The following is a 14847-nucleotide window of genomic DNA, read 5'->3' as shown; positions in this document are numbered from 1 at the left end:
GACAGTAGTTTCCCGTTGTTACAGTGTATTTACTAATGAACTCAGTAGGCGTGATTCAAAACGTGTAGCCTACAGCCATACTCAGTTATCAACACCACAACGACTCCCTCAGCTCTCAGATAATGAACGACTCACATTATCAATGATGTCAAAGATCACATAAGCTGCTCCTCTTGCATTGGCGAAGGCGTCAATACAGGGGGCAGCCTGCCCCACACTGAAAGCCCCGATGAGGATGGAGAAGAACACCTGAGCGAGAGAGGGAGGGAACGGTTAGGGGCAGAACATCACCATCCAAGGTATAGCTTGCTTGAAGTATAATATACAAAGGAGTGGATTTAGGGTTTATTGAATACTTAGTGACTTTTATTTCATATTGAGAAATAGTATTTGTACATCTTTATGGCACATTGTGATAATTTGATGCATGTATATAATTAATGTGATAAGCACTTCCATCATATTATCAAAAAATAAAAACTGCATCAGTAAGGGACAAAATTTATAAAAATCAATATAGCATTTCATTACCCAACTGTGCTTTTAGTATCAAAATAAGTTTGTTTAGTCTGCTAAACTATTTGTTGCATTTTCCTGATTATATAATTATTAGTAATAAAGACTCCTGAAATCCATTTCGTTAGTGCTGAAGCTAATGCCACGAAAATATTTTCCCATTGGTGTTATTATTCAGTGATTTCCCATTTTCTCTAACTCTGCAAGGAACTTTACAGAATGTTCAATAGGAAACATTACAGATTTTGACCCCATGGAATTCTCCTTTAAAAGACTATTATAGCTTTATATATGGACAAATGAACAAAATTTTATGCAAAATGTTTAACATTTCACTTTGTATTTTAAAAATGATATCTTCCTGTAGCCCAAGATGGTCTGGAACTCTTTATGTATCCCAGGATGACCTGGAACTCATAAGAACTCCTTTGGCTGTTTGAAACCTGGGGCTTATTCAGGGACGCTTGGCTCAGTCTGGGAGGAGAGGACTGGACCTGCTTGGACTGAGTCTACCAGGTTGATCTCAGTCCTCAGGGGAGGCTTTGCCCTGGAGGAGGTGGGAATGGGGGGTAGGCTGGGGGGGAAGTGGAGGGGGACAGGAGTGGGGGAGAACAAGGGAATCCGTGGCTGATATGTAGAACTGAATGGTATTGTAAAATAAAATAAAAGGGGAAAAAAAAAGAACTCCTATTCTCTGGCCCCAATCTCCTGTGTGCTGGGATTAAAGGTGTGCATGGCCATTCCTAGTCAGTTCACTCATTTATAGGACACAAAATGACTCTCACTATTCTGTTCTACAGCATACGAAACAATAAATTTTCTCTTGTTTTTTCAGTAGAGAATAAACAGATATACAAATCCAAGAATACAGTTTCAGGAAACCAGATTAATAGTATACATAATTTAAGAAAAATATAGGAGAAGAGAAATATCTTCTTTCTCTCCAGGCATGGTAAAACTCCTACAAATAGCTGATTTTCTCTGAAACAATAGTGATGTACATGTTTACAAAATCCAAACACATTTAATTATCTCTTATCTCAATATAAATAAGGACCAGTGAGGAAAAAAATAATCTCCACCAAAGTAGATGTTAAGACGTTAACGCAATAGTCTCAGCCCTTTGTGTGGGGCTTGACAGGTTCCCTTTATCTTGGAAGTCACTTTCAGCCCTGTGACACAGGTATTATTGTCCTCATGCCACAAGTGTGGACAAATTCATCACACAAGGTTAATGGCCAAGTCAAGACACAACCTCCCTTCCTTATAAAACATCAGGAGGAAATGAAGAAGAGAAAAAAATGAGAACAGCCACAGTGACAGCCAGAGATGAGAGGGGACGGAGGAGACTTATCTGTTACCAATGCCCTCAAGCTTCACCGAGGCCTGGTAATGCCAGTGTAGGGCACATTGTGAGATTCAAGTTTCCATATGGAGAAAATGATCTAATTATACTTAGGATTTTCATTTCAGGAAACAAGCAAGAAACAAATTTTGAAACATTTCTGTTAAAATGATTTTGTACTGACCAACTCCAACATAGGAAGATAGTCACAAAATATCACTGGTTTATAGAAAAGATTACCAAAGATCTACAGATTATAACCTTAGTTTGGGAAGAGAAAAGCATATATATCTGAAAAATACATACCAAAATTCACCATCAAGTATACATGAATTCTTAGATTGTAAGTAATTTAAATTTAAAAACTTTTATTTTAATCTTTAGTATAATTAGAATGTTATTTTCATAATGATGTCATAAAGGTATCTTCATTTTCACATAGACAAGTGAACTAATGTAAGTTTTCTTTTATATTTTAAGAAGCGGGTACATGTCATGTGAATTGAAAGCTCTTTTGCACAATGACCTATCTATAATAATAAATGTATACTGTATCCTCAAGTTAAACTCAATGGAAGAATAAGGGTAGTTCCAGTACACACCATTCCATTCATAAATTCTTTCCATTTTTATTTCCCTTTGCATGCATATGTATTTCCCCAATGGTCAAACCACATGCTATTATCTTGTTCCCATTCATCATTAGGATGACTTGTATGTTCCAGAAAGCCAGCTCTACCCACAGGACAGCAAAGATAAAACCTACAATCACAACTTATTCTTCCAAAAGAAGGAAGAAGGAAAAGGAGTAGGTAGGGGCTGGAAAGATGGCTCAGGGTTAAGAATGCATACCGCTCTTGCAAGGACCAAGTTCAGGCCATTGTACCTACAGCAGGTGGCTTACAATCTTCTATAACTCCAGGTCTAGGGGGATCCTACACCTCCACAGGTACCTGCACTCATATCACACACACACATGTACACACACACACACACACACACACACCTTAAAATAATACTAAAAATAAATCTTTAAACAAGAAAGAGGAGGTGGGTGGAGAATGAACTCAGATTCCTCATAAATATCAGAGTATTACTTACTGTCATTGCGTTTCCAATAGTATATTCTTTTGATATAACCAGAGTGGATCCATACCAGAAGGCCAGTGCATAGGATGCATATATTAACAAGAAGGCAATGCCCATGGATATGTTTGCTGAGATAGCCTTTTTAATTCCAATTTTTTTGGCATTTTCTAAATGTTTCTGATACCTACCAGAAAATGAAGAGGGGGAATGTTATAATGAGAATAACAATTTGCAGCCTGAACCATAATCACCTCTTATTCAGCAAGGGGTTTAAAGATGAAAGCCATGGAGGTCATAAACTCTTGGGGGGCCCAGCATCCTGGGAACTGGTCCCATTCAGGATCAGTGCTCACTAGAACAGACCTAGACTGCTCCTGACAGGGCCTGCCTCATCTCCCTCAAACTCTACCAAGCCAACCAGTGTTCCCATGGCTGTCCCAGAATTGAAGTCTCACTTCTGGGATACAAAGATTCTTCCTATTATCTTCATGGCCAGCATCACCGGTCAGGATTAAGGTAGAAGAAGAAAAATCAACCCAACCCCAGATGGCCATTCTAGACTCTACAATGGTTACATTCTTAACTCAGGCTTATGTTTTCCTCTCTTCCCTAGATTACCTTCTGGGTAAGGATCAGTAATTCTGCATAATTTTATACATAAGCCATGGGCTTCTTGCTTTCATCTTTATAAATCAATCTGTCTTCAGTTGCCAAGCTAGGCATAAGGTTAAAAAGTGATTCCTACAAGGTATATGGGTCTTTGTCCATTTTTTTTTTGTTTATTTTAGTTTCATTGTCTGGGAAATGGATGAAAAAACTCTACTAAGCAATGCCTGCTAAGGAAGATAATCACGAGGTGGGTGGGTAATTATGAAGTGTAGTTAGTACATTGAAGAGCATATAGTTGGTGGCAAACTTGATAATTCTTGTTTCTGTTGTTCTTATCATACTAGAATATCACCCCTTTTTATATTTTTTCATCCTATTATCGCTTTATTTTTGAATAATATTTTAGCATTTGAATATTTTAAGTTCATTTTGCTGGCTTCCAATATACATATATATTCAAATCTTCAGAATGATTTTAACAAATTAAAATATTTTTTTACATCAAGTTAAATTAACTCTACTCATTCATGCTAGATTCAAGCAGGGCAGAAATTTCAATGTTGGCTCCCTAATCTAATGGGTTTACAATGAAACTCTGAGAAAAAACATGGTATAAATTAGAGTATTTCTTTTTATCAAAACTCCCCAGCAACATCATTACATTTTTAGTTCAACCGAATGAGGCATGGGAATTCATTAGTCATTTTTTTAATGTATGCTGCCACACGAAAAGGTTTCTCTAAATGCCTTTAAGCACCCAGCTCTTTAGAGCACTTTCCTCCACTGGGAGTGCTGCGTTCATCAAGCAGAGCTGTGTTTGAGGAGGCGGCCAGGGCACCACATCCACCACTGTGATTACTGCTGGGTGGCAGAGCCTCCAGGTGCATGCAGCCCCACGACTGACGTGTGCCCCAGGGTGACACGATTGCTCCAGTGAGAGTGGACATGCTGTAGTTACCTTCATTGGTAATGGAGCGGCATGATTACACTGACATCCTGAGGTCCAACTGAGGGCTAGTGTGCTCTGTGTGGACTATTGTGTACAGGAAGCCGCAGTGAGAAAGAAAAAAGGAAGAGGTTAGAGAACCAGAAACAGGTTGGCTTCGAAGAGGGATAAAGGACAGAAAAGTAGAAAACGAAATGGAAGGGATTGGAGAAGCTTTGCATTCAATACTGGAAACTTGGTAGAGAATTTTCAGACACTGTATTCAAAGAGTTGTGGGTATCAAAAGTCTCACATAAAGAAGATATTTATAAGGGGTCATATTTCAACTATATTAGGGGAAATTATTTTAATAAAAACATTAATGATTTATATACATGTATATTTATGTCCAAATTCATCAAGATATCCATACTAAATATCAATTCTATCTCAATGAAATCGCTCCTGTTTGTTTGTGTTGTTGTGTTTATTAAGCAATTGACCATATCCTCCAGCACATGGCCATGGAGAAGGGCAGAAAGCCAGATGCGAGGTGGGGAGCTATGTCCACTTTTTACAACCCCCCAGGAAATCCTGGGTTGTGACTAGGAGATCCGCATCTCAGGTTTTTCTCTTCTGTATTCCAGTTCAGAGCCACTAAGGAGGCAGAAAAGTAAAAAGTACCTTGATAACTACACTTCTACATATTGGTATCCTTTGTAACCCTGCATATTTCCTTTTATGCATTTAAAAACTTTATTCCTGGAAGCAAGATCCCTGGGCATCATCAGGCCTCTAGTAGAGTCTGTAGAACACATAAGGTTGAGAAACCCCAGTTTGAGCCTGACAAGCCACAGCCAGCAGGGAAAGGTGCTTGTATCATGTGGGGGAAAGGTTAATATCAGGAAAGAGAAGGTAGTAAACACATACCACAAAAGAATGAGCGAAACCATGTAAAAGTGGCTTCTTTGAACCACCAGACAAAGAAACTTCCTGACCTTTCCAGCTCTTTGTTCTGGCCCCCGAAAGCTATCACGGTCCTGATGGCTCCCAGAGCCTCTTCGGCCACGGCACCTGCTTTTGCATAGGCAGCTAGTTCTTTGTCACTAAATGTCGAGAGTATCTGTTTAGAAGAGAAGCAGTCATGACTTTTGCATGGAGAGAGGGGATAAAAGGCAGTCTGCACAATGCTTTAGCCCCCTTTCCCCATCTAAACCCTACGCTCTACAACAATGAAGTCAGGTCTTAAAGTGGGTCCTAGAGTGCCTCCTATGAAGGCTAGATTTGAGCTACCTGAGTCATCAGGGAAAGTGTTTTTGGGAATAGTGACAAATTCCATACCTCTCATACATTTTATCTATCAACTGTAAAGTTAGATAAAACAAAACCTTACACCTTGGAAAGACTAATTGTATGTTTCCTTTATCATGTCATAATTTGTGTGTATGTGTAACATGTGTACATATTTGTATGTATAAAAAGAATATTAATAACAAAAATACTGCATCTTATTCCAAGTTGAGCATTCATGTTTCTTAAAGATAGTCTCTCATTGACCTAAAGCTCACTAGTTAATCTAGGCCAGCTCAACAGCCGTCCCCAGGCTGGAGCTCACTAGTTAGTCTAGGCCAGCTCAACAGCCATCCTTAGAGATCTACCTGTCTCTACCAATGCTGAACTTATAAACTTGTAACATCAAACCCAGGAATTTTTCTTTAAATTTTTGGTTCTGGGGAGCTAACTCAAATACTCATTCTTGCAAGGTAAGATGAAGATGATACTTTCAAACTTATTAATGGTAATTCCATATAGTAGAACTAGATAATAGGATGGTTAAATAAGATGGCACATGAGAAAAATCAAAACAAAAGAGATACAAGTAATTAACTAAGGGAATCATCAATCTCAGATTGTATAAAAATCGCTAGCAAATTGGCTCAACTCTGAAATGTTGGTTCAAGTAAGTACGGTTTTATATGTATGCATACAAAATTGACAGAACATTATGTAATTGTCATGGGGACCCTTACCCCTGCCCCATTTAAAACTTCTATGTTCATTCAATCATTTGGAGAACTATGTTTTAAACTTGTGTTTTCTTCAATAAAAATATAACTATACCTGTCATTTCAAACATTTCAGAGTCATAACAGTGAAACCAAGAACAGTGATTAAGGCAAGAACTGTAGTGTTTGGAATCATACTGAACATTAATTTTTATAGTAAAGCTCTATGTGAACGACATGCTTCTGGACATGGCTTCCACTACCACTGAGCACATATCTGAATGGGCAGTAGATATACACTCTGGATATACAAAGCAACTCTCTGTGGGTCAGCACACATGAGAATCTCTGGGTTTTACACACCTTTGCCCAAACAGCTGCAGAGAGCCCCAGGATGGGGCTGATGGCCATGATCACCAATGTGAGCTTCCATCCTCTGATGAACCCCACTATGAATCCTGCAAAAAACGTGGCTATTGCTTGAAAGAACATTCCAACCTTGTCACCAATTCCTTCACTGATTTTGGAGATGTCACTAAAAAAGATCACACCTGAGTGGTTACGGGCAGGAGGTCTTCAGTCAGAAAGGTGCAGTAGACATTTAATAAACACATAGACAAGAAGAACATGCCATGGCCATCCTACTGTAAGCCTCCCGTAAAGTCTCAGCCTCTTGACTATTTTCCCATGAAAATGCTACACAAAGAAAAGTCAGGATTAGTTCATGCTTCTAAGAAGTTAATGCCACTGAAGCTGATACTATGAAATTAGTTAATCCTATTACAGAAGCATTAACACTATGGACATGAATCAATTTGTTTAAAAGGAGGAATTAGGGAAGGCATCACAACAGTAAAAGGACATTCACAGAAAAAAAAAATGTCCTAAGTTCAACATCGTTTCTCTAAAATAAAAAAAAGTTCCTCTCCCCCCTCCTTCCCTTCCTTTCTTTTCCCTCTTCCTCACTTTTTGAGACAAGGTCTTGCTATGCAGCCAAGGCTTACTTTGAATCCTTACCCTTCTCTCTTAGCATCCCACTGCCCACACCCTTGGAATGCTGGGGTTAGAACTGTGAACAACCACAGCCAGCACTTGAGGCTTTTTACGAGCACTGTGTTGATGCTAAAACAATTTCAGATTTTTCCTTTAAGAGCACTCCCTCAATAAAGTGTACACAGGTATGACAAAATCCAAAAAAGTCCACACATCAGAACCAACTCCTGGTTACAAGTATCTCACTCAAATAAGAGGTATTCGACGTGTGCCTTGCTTGTGTTCTCACTGCATGACTGAGTGTGACTGTCCGAAGAAAGGAAGTCCTACAATGCTACCAGCTCACACTTTCCCGTGGCTGCCATTTCTTTCAGAGTGAGGCACGAAGGCCCTAAACGCCTCCATCTGCTCTCCTTTTCTGACCTCATCTGTGCATATGCCAGAATGCCCAGTGAGAAGACATTTATCATCTATTCACCCTCCTGGAGCAAAGCACCAAGGCACAGAGCAGTTTGCTTTGTTTGCTCAAATTCTAAGTCCCCAGGAGGACACTTAGCATGTAATAGGCCCTTAAACATTTGTTAAATAAGTGAAGCATCCACACGTACTAAAGCAAGTCTTTGCAATTAAGGCACCCACTTGCTCATCCATTCAAATACCTTTGGAGTCTAGCAATTTTCAGGCCTGTAGTAAACTCCACGAAAGAGAAATGAGCAAACAACACACACTCAGTCCTCAAATAGACTCATTAAATAATTAGGGATGGGGGGAAACATACCCTAACATAAATGGAAAATATGGCCTGAGCTATAGAGGCTTCCCGAAATGACTATCAGATATATATTCAATTCATAACTAATGCATAATATCATAATTTACTATTGTTTCAAATCTTCCTTCCCTTGACAATTTCACAAAGTGCTTCATTTCTTCATCAAAATGTGACATTAACAATACACTTACTCTGTCAGCCGCGTATTGAGTTCAGTGGTGCCCTGGATGTCGAACCAGCCCATTTCTTGCCGGAGGATGGCATGAAAAAAATGTTGCCTGATTTTCCTTATTTGTCGGCCAGCTGCTAAAGTCCAGAATGAAACTTGGATGTAGGCAGCAACAAGAACTCCACCACCTAATCCCGAGTAGTAATATGCATATCTGAAAAAAACGATTGGGAAGACTCCTTCATCTATTTGTTGTTGGTTTTGATCTGTTGCTTGATTTGAGTTTCCTTGTGGAGCTCAGGGTTGCCTTAAACTCATTATGTAGCCCAGACTCATAGTGGCCTCTGGCCCTTCTGCCTCAGTTTCCTGAGGGCTGAGACATCAGGCATGTACCTCGATGCCAGCTAGACAGGCTCTTAGGAAAAAATTTCAAAATTGGAAATTAATCAGTTTTCTAAATAGATTATAAACATGGAGGACATTATCACAAATATGTACCAATTTTCCTCTTTTTAAATGGCAGGATGAATGCTCTGTAACAGCAAATTTGTTTGCTTGAAATACCATACAAAGAAAACACTGTCCTGATTAACGATAGGAAAATGGTGTCAGTGCCTTGTTTTAAATTGATGACAGTTTGTCAGAACTGTAGCCTGGACTTGTATACTTATTCTGAAACTATCCCTTTCACATGGCAAACAGCAGTAAACATCCGAAACATGTAAAACAGTTCTTAGTGTGAGGTTTTCCATATTCTAATTTAAAGAACTCCAAATCATCCTATTTTGCAGGATTTATTTTTTAAAAATTAATTTTATAAAAAAATAATATATTCAAATTGATTTGGAAGAAAGGTGTAAGTAATTGAATTGACAACATCTTTAAAAATAATAAATTCCATCTCAATGGCTCAAAATCTATCTTTCATCTAATTTTACAAACTATTTTCAATTAGCCTTTCAGTCCTGCGTTAGCATGCAGAAACCCCTATTTAGTAAGTAAGAGCAACTTAATATGCAACATATGCAAGCATTGTGTTACAGGCTTTTGAGATCTGTTAGGAAGACTGGAAGGGGTATGGACGCCATCGTGGCTGTACTGGAATCAAAGTGACAAAATGGGAATGGAGACAGTAAATAACTGTGCTTAGCAATGTTATTAGAAAGGATAACCACCGCGGTTGTGTAAAAGCATATCTACTGCTAGGAACCACACGCAAGCGGAGGGTCATAAGGAAGCACTGTCCCGAGACTGGGGCCTGGGCACAAGCAATCAGAGGAGGCGGCAAAGAAACTGGGCGCTTTATGAATTCTCACAACTCTGTAGCACGAGACCATTTTTAATGGGATGTTAAAAGTCGTACACAATATATACATACACATAATTACCTAGTCATTTCCTCTTCCAGAATTCTTCCTGGATTTATCATTGACAATGAAAAATTCACTAAATAAAAACAACAACAATAAAAAAATTTTAAAAAGAGGAACTATTAATAGGAATTGCTAGATTTAAAAAAAAAATCTGTTAAGAATGTAACTATGTGAATGATATATAGAAGATGCTGGGATTTAGTTTCTCAAAGAAAGCTCTTTTTTTCCACACCCAAGGGTCCCGTGCAGTTCACTGAAACACAGGTCCAAGTGTTTAGGTCCAGAGAGGGGAGACAGACTCTCCTGGTTCTACCCCTCCCTCACACTCCTGGCCTGTGGCCAAGCAGCTTCCTAAGGCGGGGTGGAACTGTTGATCAAAGGTAGAGACACAGAGATGTCACACAGTATACTGAAGGCCGAGGACGCAAAAAGAACTGGTCAGAACGGAAACCATGAGACTGGGTGGACACCGCTTTCTTGGCGATTCAAAAGACTCGCTCTTGTCCTTCTTATTTTTATACTTTTTTCTTACATACTTCCCAGGGACAAAAGTAAGGGAAAGGCCAGATTGCTTCCACTGCAAGAGAAGAATACTACTGCCAGGAAATCCCAATGGATCGGCCCCAAAATAAGCCATTGGATCTCCGGTAATTAGCCAAACCCTACAATGCATCTTGCTTATTAACGGCACTGGATATACTGGATAAGTGCATTTTAGGCAGCATTAATTGAGAAGAACTATACTAATTAAAGTGAGTGAATGGGATAAAAGTGTCAACAAGATGTTCTTAGTTGTTATGTTTAAATGACAATATTCATTGAATACTTATTACATGCCAGGCTCTGTTCTGAATACTTAACATGCATGCATTTAACTTTCATAACAACTTTATGAGGTAAGAATATTTCAAAAAGTATCATTTTTTTGGAAAAGATGACTGAAGCAGGGAGAAATAAACACGTCCAAAGCCACACACAGCCAGCAAGCAGCAAATCTACTGTGGGCTCAGGCAGTCTGCCCTTTGCTCTCACATTGCATTCTGCTGATTGATCTGTGTGGCCATGGCTTATTTCCACTTAAAACACACCCACAAAAAAGAAAAAAAGTAAACCGTCTATTTACGGCTTTTATGAAATAGGGAATAAAACATCCCTGAAGCATTGTTGTGTAGCACAAGGCAGGCACCTCCCACTCTTCCTGGTCCCGGGAGAGGAAGTGGTCTTCCTTTATCATTTTACCCTGTGTAAATGGCCCGGAGGTCATGTTCTCTTGCTGTTGTGTAGCTCTGTGCCCTCCTTATCTTTCTCTGAATGAAGATAAAAGGTTCAAATTTATTTTAAACTTGAGCTGTGTCAGGGTCAATTGTCAGAAGTGCAGTCCGAGTGCTCTCCCTATTATTGCCTGCTTTTTTCTACTGATGTGAAGGGCTTCTGATCAGCTGTTGAATCTCTGAGGAATCCCCTCATTTTATTTCTCTTCTACTCAGGTCTGTTCAGTTGTGCACCTCTCTTTCCTGAGTACTTAAACATGGGAAATTGGGACTGTGTTTGGAACGAGAGGCAGGTAAGTCATCTGAAGCCATGGTATTCGTAGAAATCACTAGGTGTTTCTCCCCCTCAACTTAGAAATAGGTGGAATCTTACATTTTCATCCGTTCCCTTTAAAATCTCTCCTCAAGGATAATGTAGCTCAAGTGGAGTCTCCCCGCACCAGGAAATGAGAATCCATGAGCATTTCAGTTCCTACCTGCTCCTTCCGAAGAGTCTGGACCAAGAAGGGTAATGTAATTCTAGGTGAGAACTCAGCCTCAGGGCCTCCAGGAGGGCTAGTGTCTTAGGTGTCTGGACACAGTCAGACAAATGTCCCAGAAGAGTCGGGGGATTGGAAGTTTGCAAAGAGCCTGGACTCAGTGTTATCAGAGTTCACTCATGAACTTATGTCTGTTGTATAAACAGTCCCAGTTGGTCACCTAGTGTGGTCTTGTAAAAGTTATTGAGAACTTTGAAAGTAAAATTCTTTCAAGATCTTACCCAAGCCCGATTACAGCAGTCTGTCCTGCTGATTTAGAGTGACAAGTCTTCTTACAGTATCCCAGTTGGTTCTAATGTGACAGGAGGGAGAACTCTCACTCAATCCCTCTCATAACAAGAAAATGAAGAATGCTTAAAGCTGCTTTTCATTTTAGAGAGATCCCATAAAATCCACCCACACGATAGATGGTGAAACAAAATTAGACTGGTGGCTTCATGTCCAAGTTCTTGACTATGTCGTGTTCTAGATACCTTACATAAGTAGCATCAGTCAATCCATGATTACCGTTCAAACATAATTTTAAAATAGTAAAGACTATGGTGGTTAAGCAATTGGCCATGGTCACCCAGCTGTTGAGTGAAGGATCCGAATACCAAACAGAGGCATTAAGGCATAGAGAAAGTGTCCTCATTATCACATTGGACTCCAGAGTAAATTGACACTCTCCACCCAGGAATTCCTTTATCATATGAATTGTCCAGGATTAAGACAAACGGATGGTGTTTGTTTGGGCAGCTTGGGTGCTGTGGACAGTTAATATAACTCGGGGCTCAAACGTACTTTTTCTTCTCTACCACAAAGCAATCCAGGAGCATGAAAGCTACAGCAATCCCCCCTCCAGGAACTTTCTAGATTGTGAGAGTCACACAGAATTGTCCTAAACAATAACAAATTCTTTGGTACTCCTCAAATGAACTGTTTTCTATGACTCTGTTTTGGATGAAAAAAAACGTTTGTTCATAGTTTGTGCACAATCAAATCATTGTGAGAGAACAATCTGTCATGAAGTAGCTTCACTCTGCTGACAACATGGGTTAGTCATTGTCTGAGGCTTTTGTAATCTAATCCTTCTTTCTTCTAATTATCCTAATATTCCTCCATTCTCACTTGGCTTTCAGTAAGTTTAGTTGCCCAAGAGTCCAACAAAATTCTAAATAACATACTAAAAAAACACAAAAAAAAAAAAAACCCTCTCTTTGATGAGCTAAGATTTTAGTTAAGTGCCTGACCCCAACGATTTTTAGCTCAGTTCTCCATCGATAAACATAGCAATGGTCACTCTGCAATTGGAGTGAGTTCATTGATGACTTCATTTTTCTTCAAAGAGAATGAAGTCTATTACTTTCACAAACTACAGAATGAATTACTGATTAGAAATTCATCACTTCTGGGAATCCCACTGCAAATCCTCCATGACAGGCCATATGGCCTGTGGCCACGTGGTTTCAGAGTCAAGGGTCAAAACCTCAGCATTTATAATCTGAGTTTACCATGACAGAATTGTTAACTCTCTTGAGTCCACTACCCAGTAATCTCTTGCTCATGTAGTTCCCCAGAGAGACCTTGAATTTGGCCCTTAGCACAAAGTACCTGCCAACTTCAAAGCCACTGAATTGCATAATTAGCTACAAGTTAAAAAAAAAAGGAAACTGCTCCAAATATGCAAGTAGTTGAATTATTCTAGAAAAAACAAAACAAGACAAGACAAGACTATGATAGTTGGTTCAGAAGCAAATTCATTCATGATAAGTAAATTGCATTGTTTTAACCTGGTTATTTTTAAAAATGTAATTGTAATAAAATATATAGAGAGAATAAAATTTACCATCTTGACAATTTTAAATATACAGTTTAAAAGTGTTAAATACTCTTATATTTTTTGTCCAACTAATCTTCTGAACTGTTTAAAATCCTATGCTCATTAAACCGTAGCTCCCCATCTCTCTCTTACCACTCCCCGGTAGGTACTGCTCTACTTCATGTTTCTATGAATTTTACTACTCTAGAAAATTCATACAAGTGGATAATTCATACAGTATTCATCATTCATCCACTAGTTTAACTTAGCATAACGTCCTCAAAGTACATCCATGCTTTATCATGCATCAAAATCCCCCCTTTTAAAGACTGAAACATTTCATTGTATGCATTCCCCACATTATTTTGATTTTTTAAACCCTAAATAGAAGACAGCTTTTGGTTGGTATGTTCCATTGTGGGTATTGCCCTGGTATGTTCGTGTGTGTGTGTGTGTGTGTGTGTGTGTGTGTGTGTGTGTGTGTGTAATTAACATGCAACAGATGTAAAATTAACATGTAATTGTAACAGATCAAGACCTTCTATGATATAAAAGGAAACAAATAGAAAATTCCTACCTCTTACACTTCCTTAAATACTTTTAATTTTTATTTTCCTTCCTTCCTTCCTTCCTTCCTTCCTTCCTTCCTTCCTTCCTTCCTTCCTTCCTTCCTCCCTCCCTCCCTTCCTTTGTTTTAGACAGGGTCTCTCTACTTATCCCTGGTTGTCCTGGAATTCATTATGTAGACCAGGCTGGCATCGAACTCACAGAGATCACCTGCCTCTGCCTCCTAAGTACTAGGGTTAAATGCATGCACCACCACACCAAGCTCAATATTTTTTTTATAAAGATATATTTTTATTTTATGTATATGGGTGTTTTGCCTGCATGTGTATGCCTGTGCATTACAAGTTTGCAGTGCCCTTGGAGGCCTCTGACAAGCTACCATGTGTGTTCTGGGATTTGGACCTGGGTTCTTAGAAGAGCAGTCAATGCTCATCACTGCTGAGCCATCCTTCCAGCCCCTACTGAAGACCTTTAGAACTATCTTGTCCTTTTCAACTTACCTTTATGGTGTTTGTGTTAAGGTATTTGGTTTCTAGTCAAGCATCAGAAATCTAAATTCATTTGAAACATTTTTTTTCTCATAGAGAAAGCATAATTATTTATCCTGAAGGAAATGTACATGGTCATGATTATAGCTTGCATGGCAGAAAGCCTGAGCTGGAATTCTGTTCTAACACAAGCAGTGTACTATGGACACTTTCACTGGCTTTCTGAAAAGCATTATTATTTATCAATGTTAATGTAAACATATCTTCCTTATTAATCAACCAATCACATTTTCTTTAAATAATTGCACTTATGTCTTTTAATGGCACTAAATATGTAATTCTCAATCAGTGAACTATGAAAATGTATATATAATGACATCTAAA

General features: G+C 38.9%; 1 protein-coding gene across 3 annotated transcripts in view; it reads right to left on the bottom strand.

Annotated features, from left to right (window-relative positions):
* The window catches only part of LOC107402876 (phosphatidylcholine translocator ABCB4), a 53769-nt gene that overhangs the window by 32209 nt on the left and 6713 nt on the right, over positions 1 to 14847 (bottom strand). For 2 of the 3 annotated variants that reach the window (XM_076566299.1, XM_076566300.1), the window contains 6 exons: positions 9813 to 9870; positions 8447 to 8638; positions 6854 to 7025; positions 5483 to 5607; positions 2963 to 3134; positions 136 to 249 (listed from right to left, as the gene is read on the bottom strand). In XM_076566299.1, the coding sequence (XP_076422414.1) occupies positions 136 to 249; positions 2963 to 3134; positions 5483 to 5607; positions 6854 to 7025; positions 8447 to 8638; positions 9813 to 9870 (833 nt within the window). Of the gene's footprint in view, positions 1 to 135; positions 250 to 2962; positions 3135 to 4517; positions 4588 to 5482; positions 5608 to 6853; positions 7026 to 8446; positions 8639 to 9812; positions 9871 to 14847 lie in introns of those variants that run through there. The other variant, XM_076566302.1, reaches the window with a different exon arrangement.

This window comes from Peromyscus maniculatus, chromosome 3 (genome assembly GCF_049852395.1).
Source record: "Peromyscus maniculatus bairdii isolate BWxNUB_F1_BW_parent chromosome 3, HU_Pman_BW_mat_3.1, whole genome shotgun sequence".
Classification (NCBI taxonomy): Eukaryota; Metazoa; Chordata; class Mammalia; order Rodentia; family Cricetidae; genus Peromyscus; species Peromyscus maniculatus.
The sequence above is the reverse complement of the archived record's forward strand: the minus strand, read 5'-3'. Positions and strand labels throughout refer to the sequence as shown.